Source organism: Centroberyx affinis, unplaced genomic scaffold, assembly GCF_046629955.1.
Source record: "Centroberyx affinis isolate AG114_WGS23_722 - 3 ecotype Tasmania unplaced genomic scaffold, CSIRO-AGI_Caff_v1 ptg001162l_1, whole genome shotgun sequence".
NCBI classification, from domain to species: Eukaryota; Metazoa; Chordata; class Actinopteri; order Beryciformes; family Berycidae; genus Centroberyx; species Centroberyx affinis.
In genome coordinates this window covers 212,847-233,093 of record NW_027279693.1, presented here as the reverse complement: position 1 = coordinate 233,093, position 20,247 = coordinate 212,847, and the positions used below count along the sequence as shown (strand labels likewise).

General features: G+C 39.3%; 3 gene segments (V, D, J or C); all 3 read right to left on the bottom strand.

Annotated features, from left to right (window-relative positions):
- The window catches only part of LOC139648126 (Ig kappa-b4 chain C region-like), a 50,742-nt gene extending 31,379 nt beyond the window's left edge, over positions 1-19,363 (bottom strand). The window contains 1 exon segment of the C gene segment in view: positions 19,237-19,363. Coding sequence covers positions 19,237-19,285 — 49 coding nt within the window.
- LOC139648128 (Ig kappa-b4 chain C region-like) lies at positions 1,830-3,558 on the bottom strand. The segment is given in 2 exon segments: positions 1,830-2,316; positions 3,443-3,558. A coding segment is annotated over 1 exon segment (261 nt).
- LOC139648139 (Ig kappa-b4 chain C region-like) lies at positions 15,043-17,291 on the bottom strand. The segment is given in 2 exon segments: positions 15,043-15,524; positions 17,139-17,291. A coding segment is annotated over 1 exon segment (267 nt).
- Positions 19,364-20,247: the final 884 nt, after the last annotated feature.

The following is a 20,247-nucleotide window of genomic DNA, read 5'->3' as shown; positions in this document are numbered from 1 at the left end:
ATCTCAGTCTGTTGAACCAGGACAGACTGTTTCTATCAGATGTAAAACCAGTTCAGGTGTTAATAGCTACCTCCACTGGTACCTTCAGAAACCTGGAGAAGCTCCTAAACTCCTGATTTATGATGCTACAAACCGTCAGTCTGGGATTTCAAATTGTTTTAGTGGGAGTGGATCTGGGATTGACTTCACTCTGACCATCAGTGGAGTCCAGAGTGAAGATACAGGAGTTTACTACTGTCAGCAGCGTAACAGCTTGGCGTTCACACAGTGGTACAACGTCGTACAGAAACCTCCATCAGCTGGAACTGGTCTGACTCAACAGCTGCACAGAAACTAAAAGGTTTGACTAAAAAAACAGTTCATTATAGTATACAATAATTACATTTTCATCATGAAAACTATTTTTTAATATAGTTTTAATGATTGGTTGGTTGAAACTTGGTTTGAAACAGGACTACTGTTACAGTAAGTCTAACACTTCACTCAAAGTCAAACACATTTTAAATATAGAATTTCAACTGTCATGAAGCAAGATATTTTAAAACAGATTATGAGACACTGATATTTTATTTGCAATTTTAATAATACATATTAAGAGGTTCTTCATCATTTAACTTATTATTTTCTAATTTATTTTCTACTACTGTTATTTTCTACTTCAAACATACTAAGAATTTGTCAAACAAACTCAATCTCAAACTAAGTGCAGAATTACATCAAATAAATAAAAAAAAAACACTCCACAAATCCCAACTCATTCCAATTCTCCAGCAAAAGGAAAGACAATTTAAAGCATTGTGTAATTCAATATTATTTCAATGTATCATATTTTAGGACAAACATACTGAGAGTCCTTTAGCAAAACATTCTCCCAACCTCAGAATTGAACAGATTCAATGGAAACTATTTTCAGTGAGTCTAAATGTAATTAATTTGACATTATTTATGAAGTAGATATACATTTTCTTGGCTGTTTCAATGCGTGTTAATCCATCTCTATTCATGTTTGACCTCCCCATGCTGACCTCCAATCTGTTGAAAGTCAACTTCCCAACCATTCAGCTGTTCCTTCTCCACCCTCTAAAACCTGGACTGGGAAGACTGGTTCAATCCAAACACAAACACACACTTGACTTGTTGTGCTCCATTCAGCCTCAGGTCAGAAAACTGAACAACCCTCTGTCAGTGATAATTCTTCCTTTTAATTTTTAAAGACGTCTTCTAGCTTTTAAATTGAAAGGGGGACACGGCAAGGGTATCTGTTGTCACCACTTTTATTTGTCTCAGTGTTTGAACCCTTTGCAGAGCCAGAACACACACATGTAAATATTTCATGGGTCAAAACTGGAGGTCACACTCATGTTATATCCCTTTATGCTGACAATATCCTGATTTTTATTTCTAATCCTGAAATTTATGTTACTACTTTTGTATATTTATTACAAAGACTCAGCATATTTTCTAGATGAAGAAGCCTTACTAATAGAACACTTTGTCGATTAGGGATCATTGGATTAACATTTGATTATCTATCTAGGTGTAACCATATAGAGAAATTTGAAAAAGAATAAATTAAAACAATTTTGCTCCAGTCATGCAACTAGTGATAAGAGATAAAAATGAAAATGGCCTCCTTTCATCCTTATATCCACACCTAGCTCCTGCCTGTCTTTAGCATAGAACTTGTAAACACAGTCACTGTCATGTTGCTTTCACAGAATTAATGAATTATATAATAAAAAAATACACATGGACACATGGATACCATGTAAACACAGCTGATTTGGTGAATAGATCTTTATTGTCTTAACATATTAAGAATATTGGCATACTGCGAGCAAGAAAACATTATTATTTAAAGATGTAATGAGTCTGGAGACAGAGAGAGGGTTAGAGAGAGAGAGAGAGAGAGAGACTACAGTGCTGAGTGCAGACTGAGAGCAGTAGCAGAGTAAAACCAGTAGCAGAAGTTCCAGTGAGTCAGGTCAGGACTGGGAACACTGGTCTCTCCTCAGTGTCTCCGAGAGCGGAGACTGGGAGCCCTGGGTGGCCTCACAGGTCACAGAGCCCACCTTCCCCCACTGGTCTGCAGGGAGCCTCAGGGTGCTGCTCCAGCTGTAGTGGCCGTCCTTCTCCAGCACCCCGGGGCTCCTGCTCTCCTCCCAGCTGCTGCTGCTGCTGCTGCTGCCGTCCACCTTCCAGGCCAGCCTCCAGTCTGAGGGGAAGCCCTTGTTGGCCAGGCACATGAGCGTGGCCTTCCCCTGCTGCAGCTCCACGCTGGAGGGGGCAGCACCGTCAGGGTGGGACGGACATCACCTAGGAGACACCAATCAGCTTAGAGGACAGGAAGGCTGCAGCTGTCAATCAATCACCAGGCGGTTTGACACCTTTACTGTGTGAGAGTCCATTTTCCCCTTTAAGGAGTTTCTGTCAGATTTTATGCTCCACCAGTCACTCACTCACACATTGTTTCACTTCCCTTTAAGAAGCCTCATGCACACCAGTATGTATTTGCTACATTTTAAAAATTTCATCATTTCTATGAAATAACCGGAAGCCGGTTGAAATAATGGTCAAAATATAAATTTATACTGTTGAAGAAAACCGTAAAAAAGCAGGGCTAGATTTAAAGCAGCAATTAGTATTAGCAAACTGTCAAAATAATGTTAAAGTAAGCTATATTTGAAAGCATGAGATTTGGCTACATTTTAAAATTTTCAGGTATATAGAAACGCTCATTACTTTAGTTTTAATTTGACTTACATTTACGGTAAAACCTGGGAAATTAAAAAATAACCTGGCAAACCATTTCAAAAATAGTATTTATTTTTTCTAAAACCTTTTCTAAAGCTCAAGCTGTTGACTTTTGACAGTCCTACAATGTGTAAAGAAAAGTGGAGTAAAGCAGCTGTAAGTTGGACTCCATGGTTAAGGAGAGAAACAGAGAAAAGAAAAGGACACTATGAGTCACAAGATATTTATATCTACTTCAAAAATTCCAACACAGGAATTAAAGCCTTAATAAATAATATGATACTGAAAATTTGTGCAGAACCTTACTTCCAACATCCAGTCTGGTTCCTCCACCAAAAGTCAACCACAGTGATACAAACTCATTGAGCCGCCGTACAAAAACCTCTCACTCTAGAGAGACACGGCTCTCTCACTTTACCAGACAAAACTAAAACTACAATGCCTCAAGATGCAACATTAAACTAAGAGTTATGAATACATGCTTTCTCCTCTCGCCCAAGAATGTATAATAATTAGATTGGTCATTTGGATTACATTCATTAACTTTTTTTTCACTGGTGAGAGAAAACTGATATTAGAAAAATTACTTATTAACATGGAAAGTAAGATATTTTGCTCTAAAGTGCATTGCATATGCAAGAAATTAAAATGTAATGGATTAATAAAAACATTAAATAGGTAAACTTACTTCCAACATCCAGTCTGGTTCCTCCACCAAAAGTGAACCACAGTGATACAAACTCATTGAGCCGCCGTACAAAAACCTCTCACTCTAGAGACACGGCTCTCTCACTTTGAACACAACAAACTCACCAAAATTATTTTCAGTTCATACAACTTTAGCTAACTGAAGTAATAACAAGCTAAACTATCAAATTATGCACCAAAGTTCCAACTTTAATCTTTTTTTATTTGTGTTTTGTTAATTTTGTAGTGATCTTGATTTCTCTAGCAGTAAACTAAAACAAGACATGAGATATCCTTGCAGAAAACTTGTTTATAGACATCAAGCCAAATCGACATCAAATTTTACGTGAATACATTGTTAATGAAGAGTTTGGTAACTTGATTGATCCATTTAGAAACAGCATCATCACAGTAATCCAAGTCCCTGTTGGAGTCAGTCAGAGCATTTCCATAGAGAGCCACTTTGCATCAGCAGCACCATGCTCCAGTGCTCTGGGAGAGTTTATAGTCCTGAGAGTTGAACACTGGATGACTGACAGCTGTCCTTCATGACAACAGAAGCCACAGAAATCCTCCTCATCAAAACATGACTTTGATCTCCATCCTCATCTGGACTCTCCTCTGCTGCTGCTTCACAGGTAAAGTCCAGAGAATCAAACTCCTCTCCTCTATGAACATCCGCCCCTCTGAAATGAAGCGGAGAAAACCATGATGGTGGTTTATGTTTTTGTCTCTGTATCCTCAGAGTCCAGAGGCCAGATCACAGTGACTCAGCCTGGAGCAGTGAGGTCTGCTCCGGGAGGCTCGGTCACCATCAGCTGTCGAACCAGTCAGCCGGTTCATGTTCATATCATCTACCACCGTTTAGCCTGGTACCAACAGAGAGATGGAGAAACTGCTAAACTGCTCATTCACTCAGCTAGTTCTCGAGAATCAGGGATTCCAGATCGTTTTACAGGCAGTGGATCAGGGACTGACTTCACTCTGACCATCAGTGGAGTCCAGGCTGAAGATGCAGCAGTTTACTACTGTCAGAGTTTGCATGTTAACACTCAGGTAGTGTTCACACAGTGATAAAGCGTCGTACAAAAACCTCCCTCAGTCAGACTGAACAGAGACTGAACTGACTGCTGCAGCTGGAAGCTACTGCAGGGACTGATACAGTTCACTGAGGACACACACACACACACACACACCCACACACTGTGTACACATACACACACAAACCGACACATACACACGACTTGTTTGGTGAGAATTTATGATGTTGTTCATAGTGTCACTACCAGTTTGCCTTCTGAATTTAAAACAGCCCACCTCCCATCTCAACAACCTGAAAGTTCCTCCAAATGTTCAAGTTCAAGTTCATTTTATTTATAAAGCACACTTAAAAACAACAATTGTCGACCAAGGTGCTGTACAAGTATATACAGAATACAATAAAATAAAAATAAAAATAATTATGAAAATAAAGATCATACGGAATCAAAAGCTACAGAAAAGAGATGGGTTTTAAGGCGTGATTTAAAGCTGCCAATAGCTAGACCATGGAACAGCTAAAAGCTTTAGGTTTAATTTTAGTTGTATTTTAGTCATCTAAATTGTTATAGTTTTAGTCTAGTTTTAGTCGACCAAATATTATAAGATTTTAGTCGACTAAATCTACAGTAGATTTAGTCGATGAAAACTAACAGGGGTAGTTGAAGTGTAACGCATTATTTAAACGTTTCTCTTGGATTTCCAAGTCATTTTCTGTATATAGCCTATACACAGATTGCTCTACATTTATCCATATGACTGTTCTTCTTTTCTCCCAAACGCTGGCTGTGGCAAAGACATTTCTGAACAGTTTATGCTCATTCATCAGGTCTTTTCATCAGGTATTCTCTTATATTAATTTGGATTGAGGGAGCAAAGATTCAGAGTCAGAGTTAAAAAGTTAATATTAACGTTATCAGTCCACTCAGTGGATACTGACTAGCACCTATATGCTAATCTGCTAATCTTAGAAACCCAGCTGTATTCCGAATAACGTTAATAACTGAGATCTTGTTTTCGGGAATTCAGCCGGTCGTCTTCTTGGCATGGAGAAAAAAAAACATCCCCCACGCCCGCGTGTGTAATGGGAGGCAGACGGGTCTGGTGAGAGAGCGAGTGAGCGACAGAGACAGAGAACGCAAGAGACAGAGAGAGAGCGAGAGACAGACCTACAAGAGACCACTTCTGTTTGGATCTCTTCCCAACTCGTCTCTCCATAACATTTTCATCTCGTTTTTATTCGTTGACGAAAATGTCAATACATTTCGTCATAGTTTTTGTCATCAATTATTTTTTATTTAGTTATTGTCTCGTTTTCGTCAGTGAAAAAATGTCGTTGACGAAAACTATGACAGAAATTATTTGTCAACGAAATGAACACTGCTTGGGGGTGTAGGAGATGGGAGATATAAGACGGGGTGAGACCAGTGAGGGCCTTAAAAACAAGTAATAGAATCTTGAAATCAATTCTTTGGTGAACAGGGGGCCAATGAAGGGACGCCAGAACAGGGGAAATGTGGTCTCTCTTGGTGCCAGTGAGAAGCCTTGAGGCAGCGTTCTGGACCGGCTGCAGGCGGGACAGGGAAGACTGACTGATACCAAAACACAAGGAGTTACAATAGTCAAGGTGACAGGAAATGAATGCATGTATAACTATTTCCAGGTCTTGAAAAGAAAGGAAGGACTAGACTTTGGAAATGGTTCTTAGCTGCAGGAAGCTGGATCTGACTACTGAGATGATCTGTTTATATATATATTGGCCTATTTGCAAAGGAGCTAAGGGAAGTGGAGGAGAGGAGAGGTGAAAAAATAAATAAATCAATATTAAAAATAAAAAAGGAAAGTTCGGGGAGATAACTATGCCAGAAATCTATATAAATCTCTTCCAGAAGGTTTTGAGCAGAAATAAATACTTAATAAATAATAATAAAAGATAGTTTGTTCCTTGTATTTCCTCATTCTCTCTTGTGCACGCATATAATCCTAAAAGCATGAAGTTTCTTGGGACTGCCAACTCCCACACACTCGCTAGTGGAGAACCCTCTGGCCCTCGACTGCAGCCTGGCTGCCTTCATGAAGCGGTTCCCAGAGACAGAACTGTTTGCGGAGACCAAGCCTGTCACTGATGGGTTAGACGGTCGGTCTTTGCTCAGTGTCCAAGGAACTGCATGAGGGAGAGGAGACCAGGGGTTTGTGTATGGCTTCAGATCTCTCCAGTCTTCTCCTCCCCAACCATGGGCTGGTGACTCTGCTGCTGTCCAACCACTTCTGACTACAGTAGGTTTACTTCAGCTAAATAAAACAGTGTGTAAGAAAGTGTTTGTGAAACTATAGGTTGGGACCCCAAACCTGAACCCTTAAATTCCAGGCCTGTTTCTACTGGCTCCTCACATGCCAACAGTACCAGCAAATTTATATTAGTCCAGGTCAAAGATTACAAAGCCCTAACTACCTCGGCTCCATCTGCACTGGGTTCAGGTGAGCAGGATATCACTTCAAACTTCAAATTACTTCACTGACATAATGCAACTCAATATCAGGAAGATATCCCCAATATTTTGTACATTCAGTGTATAAATTCAGTGTATAAACTCACCCACTTTCTCCTCTGGCAGATCAAACTGAGCCTGGATCTGTCCTGGCCCCTCAAAACCTCTCTGAATCAGGCCCTTCCTAACGTCTGGCTGAGCAGACAACGGCTGATGGAGGATCCTCAGATGGCCTTGCTGGCCCGCAGCCTCATAGCCACAGAGATCCTCGACCACCTCGAGCCCTCTGTGAGCTTTGCTGAAGGCACCGAGAGCGGAGATGAAACCCCGTTCAGTGTCAACATCCCAGTCCGGCGAGAGGAGGAGGAGACAGAGAGAGCCCAGACCCTGCTGGAGCTGCGTCTGCAGAAGCAGCTCAAGGAGAGCAGGGAGGAGTTCTGGAGCACAGAGCTGGAGGTGAGCCGCCATTCAAAGCAACATGTTTTCAAAGTCACAGTCTGCAGCACATGGTTAGTGTTAAACCTAAGGCATACACTGAATGGACAAAATATTAGGGACACTTACTCTTTTCAAGTACGCTGATGAGGTGAATCCAGGTAAAAGCCATTATCCCTTATTGATTTCCCTCAGTAAAGCTATAGCAAGCACAAACTGACATGTGGATTGTGGGGCTGCAACTCAATATCAGGAAGATGTCCCTAATATTTCCTACATTCAGTGCAGTTTTACTGCAAAGCTAAAACTCCTTAACCATGGTACTGTGTAAACTGTAACTTTCCTGAAACACAGGCCATTTCCTACTGCTATGGTATGAACATGATGCTCAGAAACAATGCAAAAGGAAACATCAGTTTTAGCTTTTCATGTAGTTTCAGAGAAGAACAGACCAACACACTGTCCAGGTACAAATAAGATCTGACATTTTGTTTTACTCGACAGGTTGCTCCAGTGACAACAGAGCTGAAAGAGAAGAAGAAGAAGAAGAAGTGGCTCTCTTGGCTCTGTGGCCTCTTCAGGCGCAAGAGGACATAGACAGACACACACACACATTGGACTGTTTTATTATTGTATTGTATCGTTGTATCCCAAACATCTCTCTCTGACCAACTGTGAAACCTCACAGGATGAGGAGCCGTGATTTGCCTCCATATAGTGCTTGGCTGTGGCATATCACCATATCACCAGTTGGATGGCTGTTTTGTGTATTTTGACAGATGACTTATTTTGACCAACATGCACAATAAGCCTGATTTGCTGATGCTGCTGATTGCTGGTGATATATCAGTAGAACATTGTGTTTTATTCTTATAATTGTAATATTGTATTGTATAATTGTGTCATTGTTCACAAGATTGTAAACCTAGTGAACATTCTCAGTGAATATACTCCCACCTTAACATGTCAAGGTGATATGATGATTATTCTTTTTTTATATACTTCACTTCAGAGCTTTATTTCTTTAAATAAAATGTTTCCTGAATATCAGCTGTGCCTTCAACTTTTCTGTGATGTTTTGGACAAAGTTATTACAGAGTAAATTCATGTTTACTCTGTAATAACTAGCAGATTATTTATCATGTTTACAAAAGGCTTCATGATAGTTTCAGCATAGGGTTTTTAAACAAAAACCCACTGTCACCATTCTGCTTGGGTTTAGAAAATAAATAAGCCACATTCCATATATACATGAGTCTCTATCACTCAACTTTGACCCAGAACTTTTATTTGCAATGCAATAACACCAAACCCTACTCCATACATATCGCAAATATCTGTGGTGACAAAGTTGTCTTGTCCCTCCTGTTAGTTTAAATACTTCAGAAAGTGTCCCGTTTACTCTAATTCTTATTTTGGATGTTGATACATTATTTTTAACCATGCAATAAACTTTTCATGAAATCCAAATGCTTCGCACGTTTCAAATATAAATGAATGTCGAATTAGTTGAGTCTTTTGGTCCTCTGACACTTTGGTTAAATCTAAAGAATTCAAATGTAACTTCAGCCCCTTATCATTCCTATCTGTTCCTTTATAGAGATTTTGGTAATATTTCAGAAAACGTGTTGCTATTTCAGATTTTTCAGTTTGGTACTTAGAGGTTTCATCCTTAATTTTAGAAATTATAGTTCTCTCCTTCTGTTTTTTTTAACTTAAATGCCAAGAACTTTAATGCTTTAATGCTTTTGGACTGCTATCATAATACGTTTGTCTTGTGAAATATTTTTATCTCCTGTTTTTTCATGTATGTTTTGCAGTCTTCCTACTTGTTTTTCTATTTCAATTTTTTGCTTTTTGACTTTTTCTTTTTCAAAGCGGCATATGCTATTATTTCCCCACGTATTGTGGCTTTAGTAGCTTCCCACAATGTAATGAGTGTAGCCTGTCCATTGTCATTATTCTGAAAATTTTCGCCCATAGCTTGCCAAATTTTATCTTTAAAATTTGTATCCTTTAGTAAAGAGTTATTGGTATTCCGCTTTAGATTACAGCCCGCAACATACAGCGTAATTACTCTGGAGTTACGGTGTAATCTTTTGTACTAACGGTGTACCAGTACAGTACGTACCAATACATATATGTAGTTACAGGGGAACAAGATGTGAAGTTATGGAATAAGGGGAATAATCTGGAAGTTTGGGAGGAACTTAGAGAGAATACTGTAGTTATTCTATTTTTTCAGGGTACAGTATGACCACAAAACTGAGCAAAAATCTGGACCTTTCCGGGAAGATGGAGTGATGATTTCTGCAGCACTTAATAAATCTGATGTGATTTTATTTCAAAATGACCTTATTACCAACACACAGGCAAACTACATTACTCCTTTATAATTTTGGGGTAGGCCTACTTAAAATAATTATGGGGTACATCTGTGCGTTTACTTCGGAACAAAGGTCCAGGGGACAGTGTGTTGTCATGGATACTGTCGGCCTCTGAAGACTGTCTCAGCTGTCGTTCACCTCACCAGCAAACTTCATTACTGGACGCTCGTTTACAGTTAATTTAGTTTGTTCTTCCATGTTTTGAGGCAAGTAAAATCGAAACAAACTGTTCTCACGTTGTTCTCTGTAGTAAGTGTAGTAGTTAGAGTAAGTTAGATATATGCGGTGGTAGTTCTCCCCTAGTGACATGTACTTACAGGGTAACTACAGGGTAACGACAAGCCACTGGAAATACAGACAAGCACCAAGAACAAGGAAATATGTTGAAAGCAGGTGTGGCCATTTTACTGACATGGTTAAATAATAAATAATATTTAACTTTCAAACAAAAGGAGACCTTCAAATCCTATTGATACAACATATAGTAGGGAGGCGGTGCAGGTCAATAACATTATTAAGTACTCTATAAGTGTTAACAGAGACTCCAAGGCTCAGCTTTGGACAGGACCCTACAGTAGCTGACAAGCTAGTGAGGAGTTACCTTCCAGCTTAAAGTTATGGGGATGTTAGAGGGCTGATAGACTAAAAAGACTCAAAGGGAGACTCACTGAATACACTCCCTACAAGCCACCACTTACCCAGGGCTTAATGAACAAACTGACTTTCCCCTGTTCTTTAGCCATCCTGCCTGTTGTAATTCTATCAGTAAATAGTCCCAAGCATTAAGCTGCCAATAATGAAGCCAATTAGACTTCTGTCTTTATTCCCATCGGGTGTGTGTTGCTATACTTTGAGTGTCACAGGATGATGTTCTCTCTTATATTGCAGGATGCAGATCTGATGAGATTTGTCTTCATGAATATATATAATTTATGTGTGTATCTGTGTGAATGGAAGTCTGTTATTGATCATGTATGATTGATTATATGATTATTTATAATTTCTCATGATTGTCATATGTTGTCAAAATGTATGCTATTTGAATACTGCAGATTATGAGATCTATCCTTCATACATTTGTATCATATCAACTCCTCCCAGAGGCCACTGGGAGTTCATGCATTGTAGTACAGGAGTCAAGACCTTATAATTAGGCCAGACTAACTTTGTTTGTATCATACTCTGATGAAGGCTGAAAGCTGATGTGTGTAAATGCTGCTGTTTTTAATGTTTTTAGTGTCCTTGCCCATCCAGTAAAGGCTTTTAACTATTCAGATCCACAGAAGTGCCTGGAAGTGGATTTTTGTGCCACAGATACCACTGAGGTGCCAGAATCTTTTAATTTTTTCTTAGTTTTAATATGTATTGTATAGCACTTTTGAAAATGGAGTAATAGACAAAAAAGCAATGAATAAAAGTCAAAGATGAACGATGAAGGTGGCAGGATTTATTTAAAAACAGGATTATAGAAAAATCACACAAGCAAAAACAAGAGGTAAAGATTAAAACAAATGGCATTAAAAGCCTGTGTGTAGTAAATCGTTTTTCTATCCTGATGGGAGTGTGGGAGTGGTCTCTTCTAGGATGACAACGCTCTGACACTTTATTAAGACCTTCTATTAATCTCATGTACATGAGGATCATTTAAATAGTCAATGCTCCCAGCACTGAGGGGGAAACACCATGATATGCTCAGGACAGCTACACTTAACTGACTCTGTGTGTGTGTGTGTGTGTGTGTGTGTGTGTTTGCATATCTGTCCTGCCTCTCTGCTCTCCACCCGTTAAGAGGCCAGTGTTGATCAGTGACTGTCCAGGCCTTTCAGAGACACTGACACGCCGGCAGCACAATGATGATGTCACAGATTCTACTGCTGGGCACCCTGGGGCTCCTTGTTCAGGGTGAGACTCTCTTCTGAAAACTTTGTTTCAGGATGTAACCAGGTTTACCAGAATGATGTTCTGCTATGATGGAGAAACACTGAAACAACCAGCATTTACCTTCTTCCATCTATTCTCCATGTTAAAGAAATTATACTCTTCTGTTCTGAAATTGATCATCTTTCTCCAAGTTGTATTTGTCTCAGTAACCCTTCTCCTCTGTTTTGATATTTTTCAGATTCATTAGCAGAAATCGTTCTGACTCAGTCTCCTGAATCTCAGTCTGTTGAACCAGGACAGACTGTTTCTATCAGATGTAAAACCAGTTCAGGTGTTACTGATGACCTCCAGTGGTACCTTCAGAAACCTGGAGAAGCTCCTAAACTCCTGATTTATAATGCTGGAACCCGTCAGTCTGGGATTTCAGATCGTTTTAGTGGGAGTGGATATGGGACTGACTTCACTCTGACCATCAGTGGAGTCCAGACTGAAGATACAGGAGTTTACTACTGTCAACAGGATAACAGCTTCCCGATCACACAGTGATACAACGTCGTACAAAAACCTCCCTCAGCTGGAGAGGAACTAATCTGACTCAACAGCTGCACAGAAACTAAAACATTTGTTTACAGTGTTTACTGTTACAGTGAGTCTTACAGTTTCAGTCAGTCAAACATTCTAAGGATTTAATTTCAACTGTCATGAATTTTAACTTTTTCCTTGAGATTATGAGGCATTAATCCTTAATTAGTCATTTTAACTGGCATGTTAGTATAGTAGCTGAAACATACTGAATATATTTCCAGGGGCGGTTTTAGTGATTTGGAGGCCCCAGGCAAAGACTAATGTGTGAGGCCCTTCTCCATTTTGCTTAACGCAATCATAGCTAGTGAACAAAAACTATTTGGAGGCAGCTCTTTTCAGTTATCAAAGCCACAGAACTAAAGGACAGACCCAAATGAGAATTCTAACTGTTCTAACTGAAGAACTGCAAATGACCTTCAGTGTCACACACACACACACACACACACACACACTCAGTGCTCTTCATCTGATGCATAGCACCGCGACTGCTAGGTGTGGAGAACAAGATGAGGGAAGCAGGAACAATACATGGCTCTTGTACATATGGGAATTGATAACTGGGCCGAGGTGCTATGAAAAATGTCCTTGTCAGATATTACGAACAATGAGCCTCATGCAAGAACCACTCGTACGAACAGATTAGTTCTTAAATCACTCGTACGAGCGATTTAAGAGAACTTGCTGCATTCACCAATTTTCTCGTATTTACAATTTTCTCTTAGGTAAGAACAAAATTCACGAGTGGTCCAGACCTGTCGTACGAGTCACGTACAATTAACCTGCCGTTCTCCAAAGCAAAAAAGAAAAAAAACTTTGTTGTTGACTAATAGATTGTATCTCTGTCACTTTGAAGAAATTTTGAGTTTGAATATACAGTATAAATGACACTGTAATGTATAATCATGTTGAGATTAACTACAGTGGTTATAGTCACAGGAAAAATAGCAATCTCATAAATATCCATAGTAGCCTATAAGTGTGCTCAATACAAAGACAAAACAAAAAGGTTAGATTGTATTGGGGAAAATACATTATAGAGGGAGATGAATCTGATTTAGGCTATTTTACTCCAGTTGATAACGTTAATGTGGGTTATTAAAGTGCAAGTGAATCTAAATTTTAAAAAGAGAAATGGCTTGGTCTTACCATTAGACTCATGCATAAGCCTATATCATCACATGCTGCAGCAGCTTGCAAGTCGTTGTCCAGGGCGACATCCTCCTCCTGCCACATCCCAGTTATGGCAGGTATAGTCCTATTCTTTCATCTGTCTGTCTAAAGGAGAATTCCTCCTGGCCCTCCTGTTGCAGTCATGGGTCGTCTTGCTTTTTGCATCTAATTTCATGTCAAGCCATTTCTTTTTTTATTTCTGTGACGACGACAAATCACTATAGTCCTATAATATTCCTATAATACTCCGATAGGGACTTAGAGTGTTTGTGATACTCACTAGGGAGTTTATAGCGACCATATCATGGTATTTTCGTCTTCTGTAGTATCACTATAATATTCCTATAGGGAATTATAGATTTGTTGGGATATTTATTTAGTATTCATCTAAACTGTAGAATAGGAATACTATGCCTATAGTTGATTTCCGTAAGGGAACGCACAACAGACCACACTGCATTGACAGCACAAGTTATTTTTTCCCATTCCTGGGCTTTAGCAGGGCCTTTGATTCCACTACTAATTATATTAAATATTATATGCTTTGGTTGACTTATGTCTGATAGTAGGATTTCGCTCTCAGAGCTGGTAGACTTCTCCTTAGTCTTCCGTGTCATTTTTATGAATGAAGCTTCCCGACATATGGGCTGGACCCCTAACCTTATATGGCATTATCGGGGCGTCAATTATGCAAATTCACAATAATCATGAAAGCACATTCATTTAGAACAGGTGGAATTAAAAAAAAGATAATAATAAAAAATTCACGAGGCCCTTTGGCGGACGAGGCCCCAAGCAATTGCCTACCTATGCCTTATGGTAAAACCGCCTATGTTCCTTCGCCACCCTCTCAAACCAAGACTGGGAAGACTGGTTCAGTCCAAACACAAACACACACTTGACTTGTTGTGCTCCATTCAGCCTCAGGTCAGAAAACTGGACAACCCTCTGTCAGTGATAATGCTTCCCTTTAATTTTTAAAGACGTCTTCTAGCTTTTAATTGGAAAGGGGGACACATCAAGGGTATCTGTTGTCACCACTTTTATTTGTCTCAGTGCTTGAACCCTTTGCAGACAGAACACACACATGTAAATATTTCAGTGGTCAAAACTGGAGGTTTTATATGTTGTTTCCCTTTATGCTGACGATATCCTGCTTTTTAATTCTAATCCTGAAATTTATTTTACTACTTTTGTAGATTTATTGCAAAGACTCAGCATATTTTCTAGATAGAGTATAAACTTTGAAAATTCAGAAGCCTTACCAATAGAACACTTTGGTAATTAGGGATCATTGGGTTAAAACATATGATTATCTATCTAGGTGTAACCATACAGAGAAATTTGAAAAAGAATACATGAGAGCAATTTTGCTGCAGTCATGCAACCAGTGATAAGAGATAAAAATGAAAATGGCCTCCTTTCATCCTTACATCCACACCCAGCTCCTGCCTGTCTTTAGGATACCAGTGGTAAACACAGTCACTGTCATGTTGCTGTCACATAATTAATGAATAATATAATAAAAAATACACATGGACACATGGATACCATGTAAACACAGCTGATTTGGTGAATAGATCTTTATTTTCTTAACATATCAAGAATATTGGCATACTGCGAGCAGGAAAACATTACCATTTAAAGATGTAATGAGTCCGGTGACAGAGAGCGAGTAGAGAGACAGAGAGAGAGAGAGAGACTACAGTGCTGAGTGCAGACTGAGAGCAGTAGCAGAGTAAAACCAGTAGCAGAAGTCCCAGTGAGTCAGGTCAGGACTGGGAACACTGGTCTCTCCTCAGTGTCTCCGAGAGCGGAGACTGGGAGCCCTGGGTGGCCTCACAGGTCACAGAGCCCACCTTCCCCCACTGGTCTGCAGGGAGCCTCAGGGTGCTGCTCCAGCTGTAGTGGCCGTCCTTCTCCAGCACCCCGGGGCTCCTGCTCTCCTCCCAGCTGCTGCTGCTGCTGCCGTCCACCTTCCAGGCCAGCCTCCAGTCTGAGGGGAAGCCCTTGTTGGCCAGGCACATGAGCGTGGCCATACCCTGCTGCAGCTCCACGCTGGAGGGGGGAAGCACCGTCAGGGTGGGACGGACATCACCTAGGAGACACCAATCAGCTTAGAGGACAGGAAGGCTGCAGCTGTCAATCAACCACCAGGCGGTTTGACACCTTTACTGTGTGAGAGTCGATTTTCCCCTTTAAGGAGTTTCTATCAGATGGTTTTTATGCTCCACCAGTCACTCACTCACACGTTGTTTCACTTCCCTTTAAGAAGCCTCTCATGCATGAGAGCATCTCAGCATATATTTGCTACATTTTAAAAATTTCCTCAAAATTTTTAATTTTCTCTAACTGTATTTTATTTAAAAAGTGACAAATATGAAAGAATTAGATTACCAATACATTTTAAAATGTTCTATGAAATAACCGGAAACCGGTTGAAATAATGGTCAAAATATAAATGTGTACTAACACATGGATTGTGTTGAAGAAAACTGTAAAAAAGCAAGGTTTAAAACTTCCCTTTAAGAAGCCTCTCATGCATATCAGCATATATTTGCTACATTTAAAAAAAATCCTCAAAATTTTCAATTTTCTCTAACTGTATTTTATTTTATAAGTGAAAAATATGAAAGAATTAGATTAAAAATACATTTTAAAAAGCCATTACATTTTTAAATTTTGAAATAATGGTCAAATTATAAATTTAAAATAACACATGGATTGTGTTGAAGAAAACTGTAAAAATGCAGGGTTAGATTTAAAACAGCAATTAGAATTAGCAAGCTGTCAAAATAATGTTAAAGTATGCTATATATGAAAGCATGAGATTTGGCTACATTTTCAAATTTTCAGGTATATAGAAACGCTCATTACTTTAGTTTTAATTCGACTTACATTTACGGTAAAACTAAGAAATTAAACAAGAACCTGCCAAACCATTTTTTTTCTAAAACTTTTTCTAAAGCTCAAGCTGTTGACTTTTGACAGTCCTACAACGTGTAAAGAAAAGTGCAGTAAAGCAGCTGTAAGTTAGACTCAGACAGAGAAAAGGACACTATAAATCACAAGATATTTATATCTACTTAAAAAATCCTGACACAGCAATGAAAGCCTTAATAAATAATATGATGTTGAAAATTTGTGCAAGCAATTTTGGAACAATCAGGCAGCTGTAAGTTAGACTCCATGGTTAAGGAGAGAAACAGAGAAAAGAAAAGGTGACTATAAGTGATGAAAATCAACACAGTGAATATTTAAATGTACTACTAACATTCAGACACAGGAGTAAAACTGTTGATAGATGATATGATATTTTATATTTGCAAAGAAACTTACTTCCAACATCCAGCCTGCTTCCTCCACCAAAAGTCCACCACAGTGATACAAACTCATTGAGCCGCCGTACAAAAACCTCTCACTCTAGAGAGACACGGCTCTCTCACTTTACCAGACAAAACTAAAACTACAATGTCTCAAGATGCAACATTAAACTAAGAGTTATGAATACATGCTTTCTCCTCTGGCCAAAAAACGTATAATATTTAGATTGGTCATTTGGATTACATTTATTAATGTGTTTTTTCACTGGTTGTTTAAAAATTATATATTAACATGGAAAGTCAAATATTTTGCTCTAAAGTGCATTGCATATGCAAGAAATTAAAATGTAGATAATGGATTAATAAAAACATTAGATAGGTGAACTTACTTCCAACATCCAGTCTGGTTCCTCCACCAAAAGTGTACCACAGTGATACAAACTCATTGAGCCGCCGTACAAAAACCTCTCACTCTAGAGAGACACGGCTCTCTCACTTTGAACAAAACAAACTCACCAAAATTATTTTCAGTTCATAAAACTTTAGCTAACTGATGTAATAACAAGCTAAACTATCATATTATGCACCAAAGTTCCAACATTAATCTTTTTTATTTGTGTATTGTTAATTTTATCTTGTAGTGATATTGATTTCTCTAGCAGTAAACTAAAACAAGACATGAGATATCCTTGAAGAAAACTTGTTTATAGACATCAAGCCAAATCTACATCAAATTTTGCGTGAATACATTGTTAATCAAGAGTTTGGTAACTTGATTGATCCATTTAGAAACAGCATCATCACAGTAATCCAAGTCCCTGTTGGAGTCAGTCAGAGCATTTCCATAGAGAGCCACTTTGCATCAGCAGCACCATGCTCCAGTGCTCTGGGAGAGTTTATAGTCCTGAGAGTTGAACACTGGATGACTGACAGCTGTCCTTCATGACAACAGAAGCCACAGAAATCCTCCTCATCAAAACATGACTTTGATCTCCATCCTCATCTGGACTCTCCTCTGCTGCTGCTTCACAGGTAAAGTCCAGAGAATCAAACTCCTCTCCTCTATGAACATCCGTCCCTCTGAAATGAAGCGGAGAAAACCATGACGGTGGTTTATGTTTTTGTCTCTGTATCCTCAGAGTCCAGAGGCCAGATCACAGTGACTCAGCCTGGAGCAGTGAGGTCTGCTCCGGGAGGCTCGGTCACCATCAGCTGTCGAAGCAGTCCGAAGGTTTATAGTGATATCTATTTAGCCTGGTACCAACAGAGAGATGGAGAAACTCCTAAACTGCTCATTCACTCAGCTAGTACTCGAGCATCAGGGATTCCAGCTCGTTTTACAGGCAGTGGATCAGGGACTGACTTCACTCTGACCATCAGTGGAGTCCAGGCTGAAGATGCAGCAGTTTACTACTGTCAGAGTTGGCATGTTAACACTCAGTTTGTGTTCACACAGTGATAAAACATCGTACAAAAACCTCCCTCAGTCAGACTGAACAGAGACTGAACTGACTGTTGCAGCTGGAAGCTACTGCAGGGACTGATACAGTTCACTGAGGACACACACACACACACACACACACACACACACACACAATGTGTACACTTACACACACAAACCGACACATACACACGACTTGTCTGGTGAGAATTTATGATGTTGTTCATAGTGTCACTTCCAGTTTGCCTTCTGAACTTAAAACAGCCGACCTCCCACCTCAACAACCTGAAAGTTCCCCCAAATTAAGTTCAAGTTTATTTTATTTATAAAGCACACTTAAAAACAACAATTGTCGACCATGGTGCTGTACAAGTACACACAAATCACAAATAAAATTAAAATAATCGTAATCGTAATAATAAGAATTCCTTCAATTACAATAGGGCTTCGCATGAAGTCGTGCTCGGGCCCTAACAAAAATAAAAATAATGATGAAAATAAAGATCATACGGAATCAAAAGCTACAGAAAAGAGATTGGTTTTAAGGTGCCAATAGCTAGACCATGGAACAGCTAAAAGCTTTAGGTCAGTGGACCTGAGAGACCTGCCGGAAACTTGGGGGCAGTGTTAATTTTGACAACTTTAATTTAGTCTTAGTCATAGTCTTTTTACTAAAATGCCATTTAGTTTTAGTCATATTTTAGTCATCTGAATTGTTTTAGTTTTAGTCTAGGTTTAGTCGACCAAATATTATAAAATTTTAGTCGACTAAATCTACAGTAGATTTAGTCGATGAAAACTAACAGGGGCAGTTGAAGTGTGACGCATTATTTAAACGTTTGTCTTGGATTTCCAAGTCATTTTCTGTATATAGCCTATACACAGATTGCTCTACATTTATCCATATGACTGTTCTTCTTTTCTCCCAAACGCTGGCTGTGGCAAAGACATTTCTGAACAGTTTATGCTCGTTCATCAGGTCTTTTCATCAGGTATTCTCTTATATTGTCAACATATAGGCTATTATCAATAAAGGATCCCATTACCTGGATGACTGAAAAATGATCTAATGTACTCCATTTTAAATAGTTCCATTTGTCAAAGAAATAACTAAACTGTAGTGCTCCCTTTCAAGTACTTTGTGTCAAAGATAACATAACTTCAAAATATAAACAGGTCCAGACAGGTCCAGACTGTCCCTGTTCCTCCTCAGGACCAGTCCTTCTCCTTCTATGAAAATATTTTTCAATATTAATCTGGATTGAGGGAGCAAAGATTCAGAGTCAGAGTTAAAAAGTTAATATTAACGTTATCAGTCCACTCAGTGGATACTGACTAGCACCTATATGCTAATCTGCTAATCTTGGAAACCCAGCTGTATTCCGAATAACGTTAATAACTGAGTTCTTCTTTCCGTAATTTCAGCTGGTCGTGTTCATGGCATGGAAAAAAAAAAATATCCCCCACGCCCGCATGTGTAATGAAAGGCATACAGGACTGGTGAGAGAGCGAGTGAGAGACAGAGAGCGCGAGAGACAGAGAGCGAGCGAGCGACAGAGACATAGAGAGAGAGAGAGACAGACCTACAAGAGACCACTTCTGTTTGGATCTCTTCCCAACTCGTCTCTCCCTAACATTTTCATCTCGTTTTTATTCGTTGACGAAAATGTCAATACATTTCGTCATAGTTTTTGTCATCAATAATTTTTTATTTAGTTATAGTCTAGTTTTTGTCAGTGGAAAAATGTTGCTGACGAAAACTATGATGAAAATTATTCGTCAATGAAATGAACACTGCTTGGGGGTGTAGGAGATCGGACATATGAGACGGGGTGAGACCAGTGAGGGCCTTAAAAACAAGTAATAGAATCTTGAAATCAATTCTTTGGTGAACAGGGGGCCAATGAAGGGACACCAGAACAGGGGAAATGTGGTCTCTCTTGGTGCCAGTGAGAAGCCTTGCGGCAGCGTTCTGGACCGGCTGCAGGCGGGACAGGGAAGACTGACTGATACCAAAATACAAGGAGTTACAATAGTCGAGGCGACGGGAAATGAAT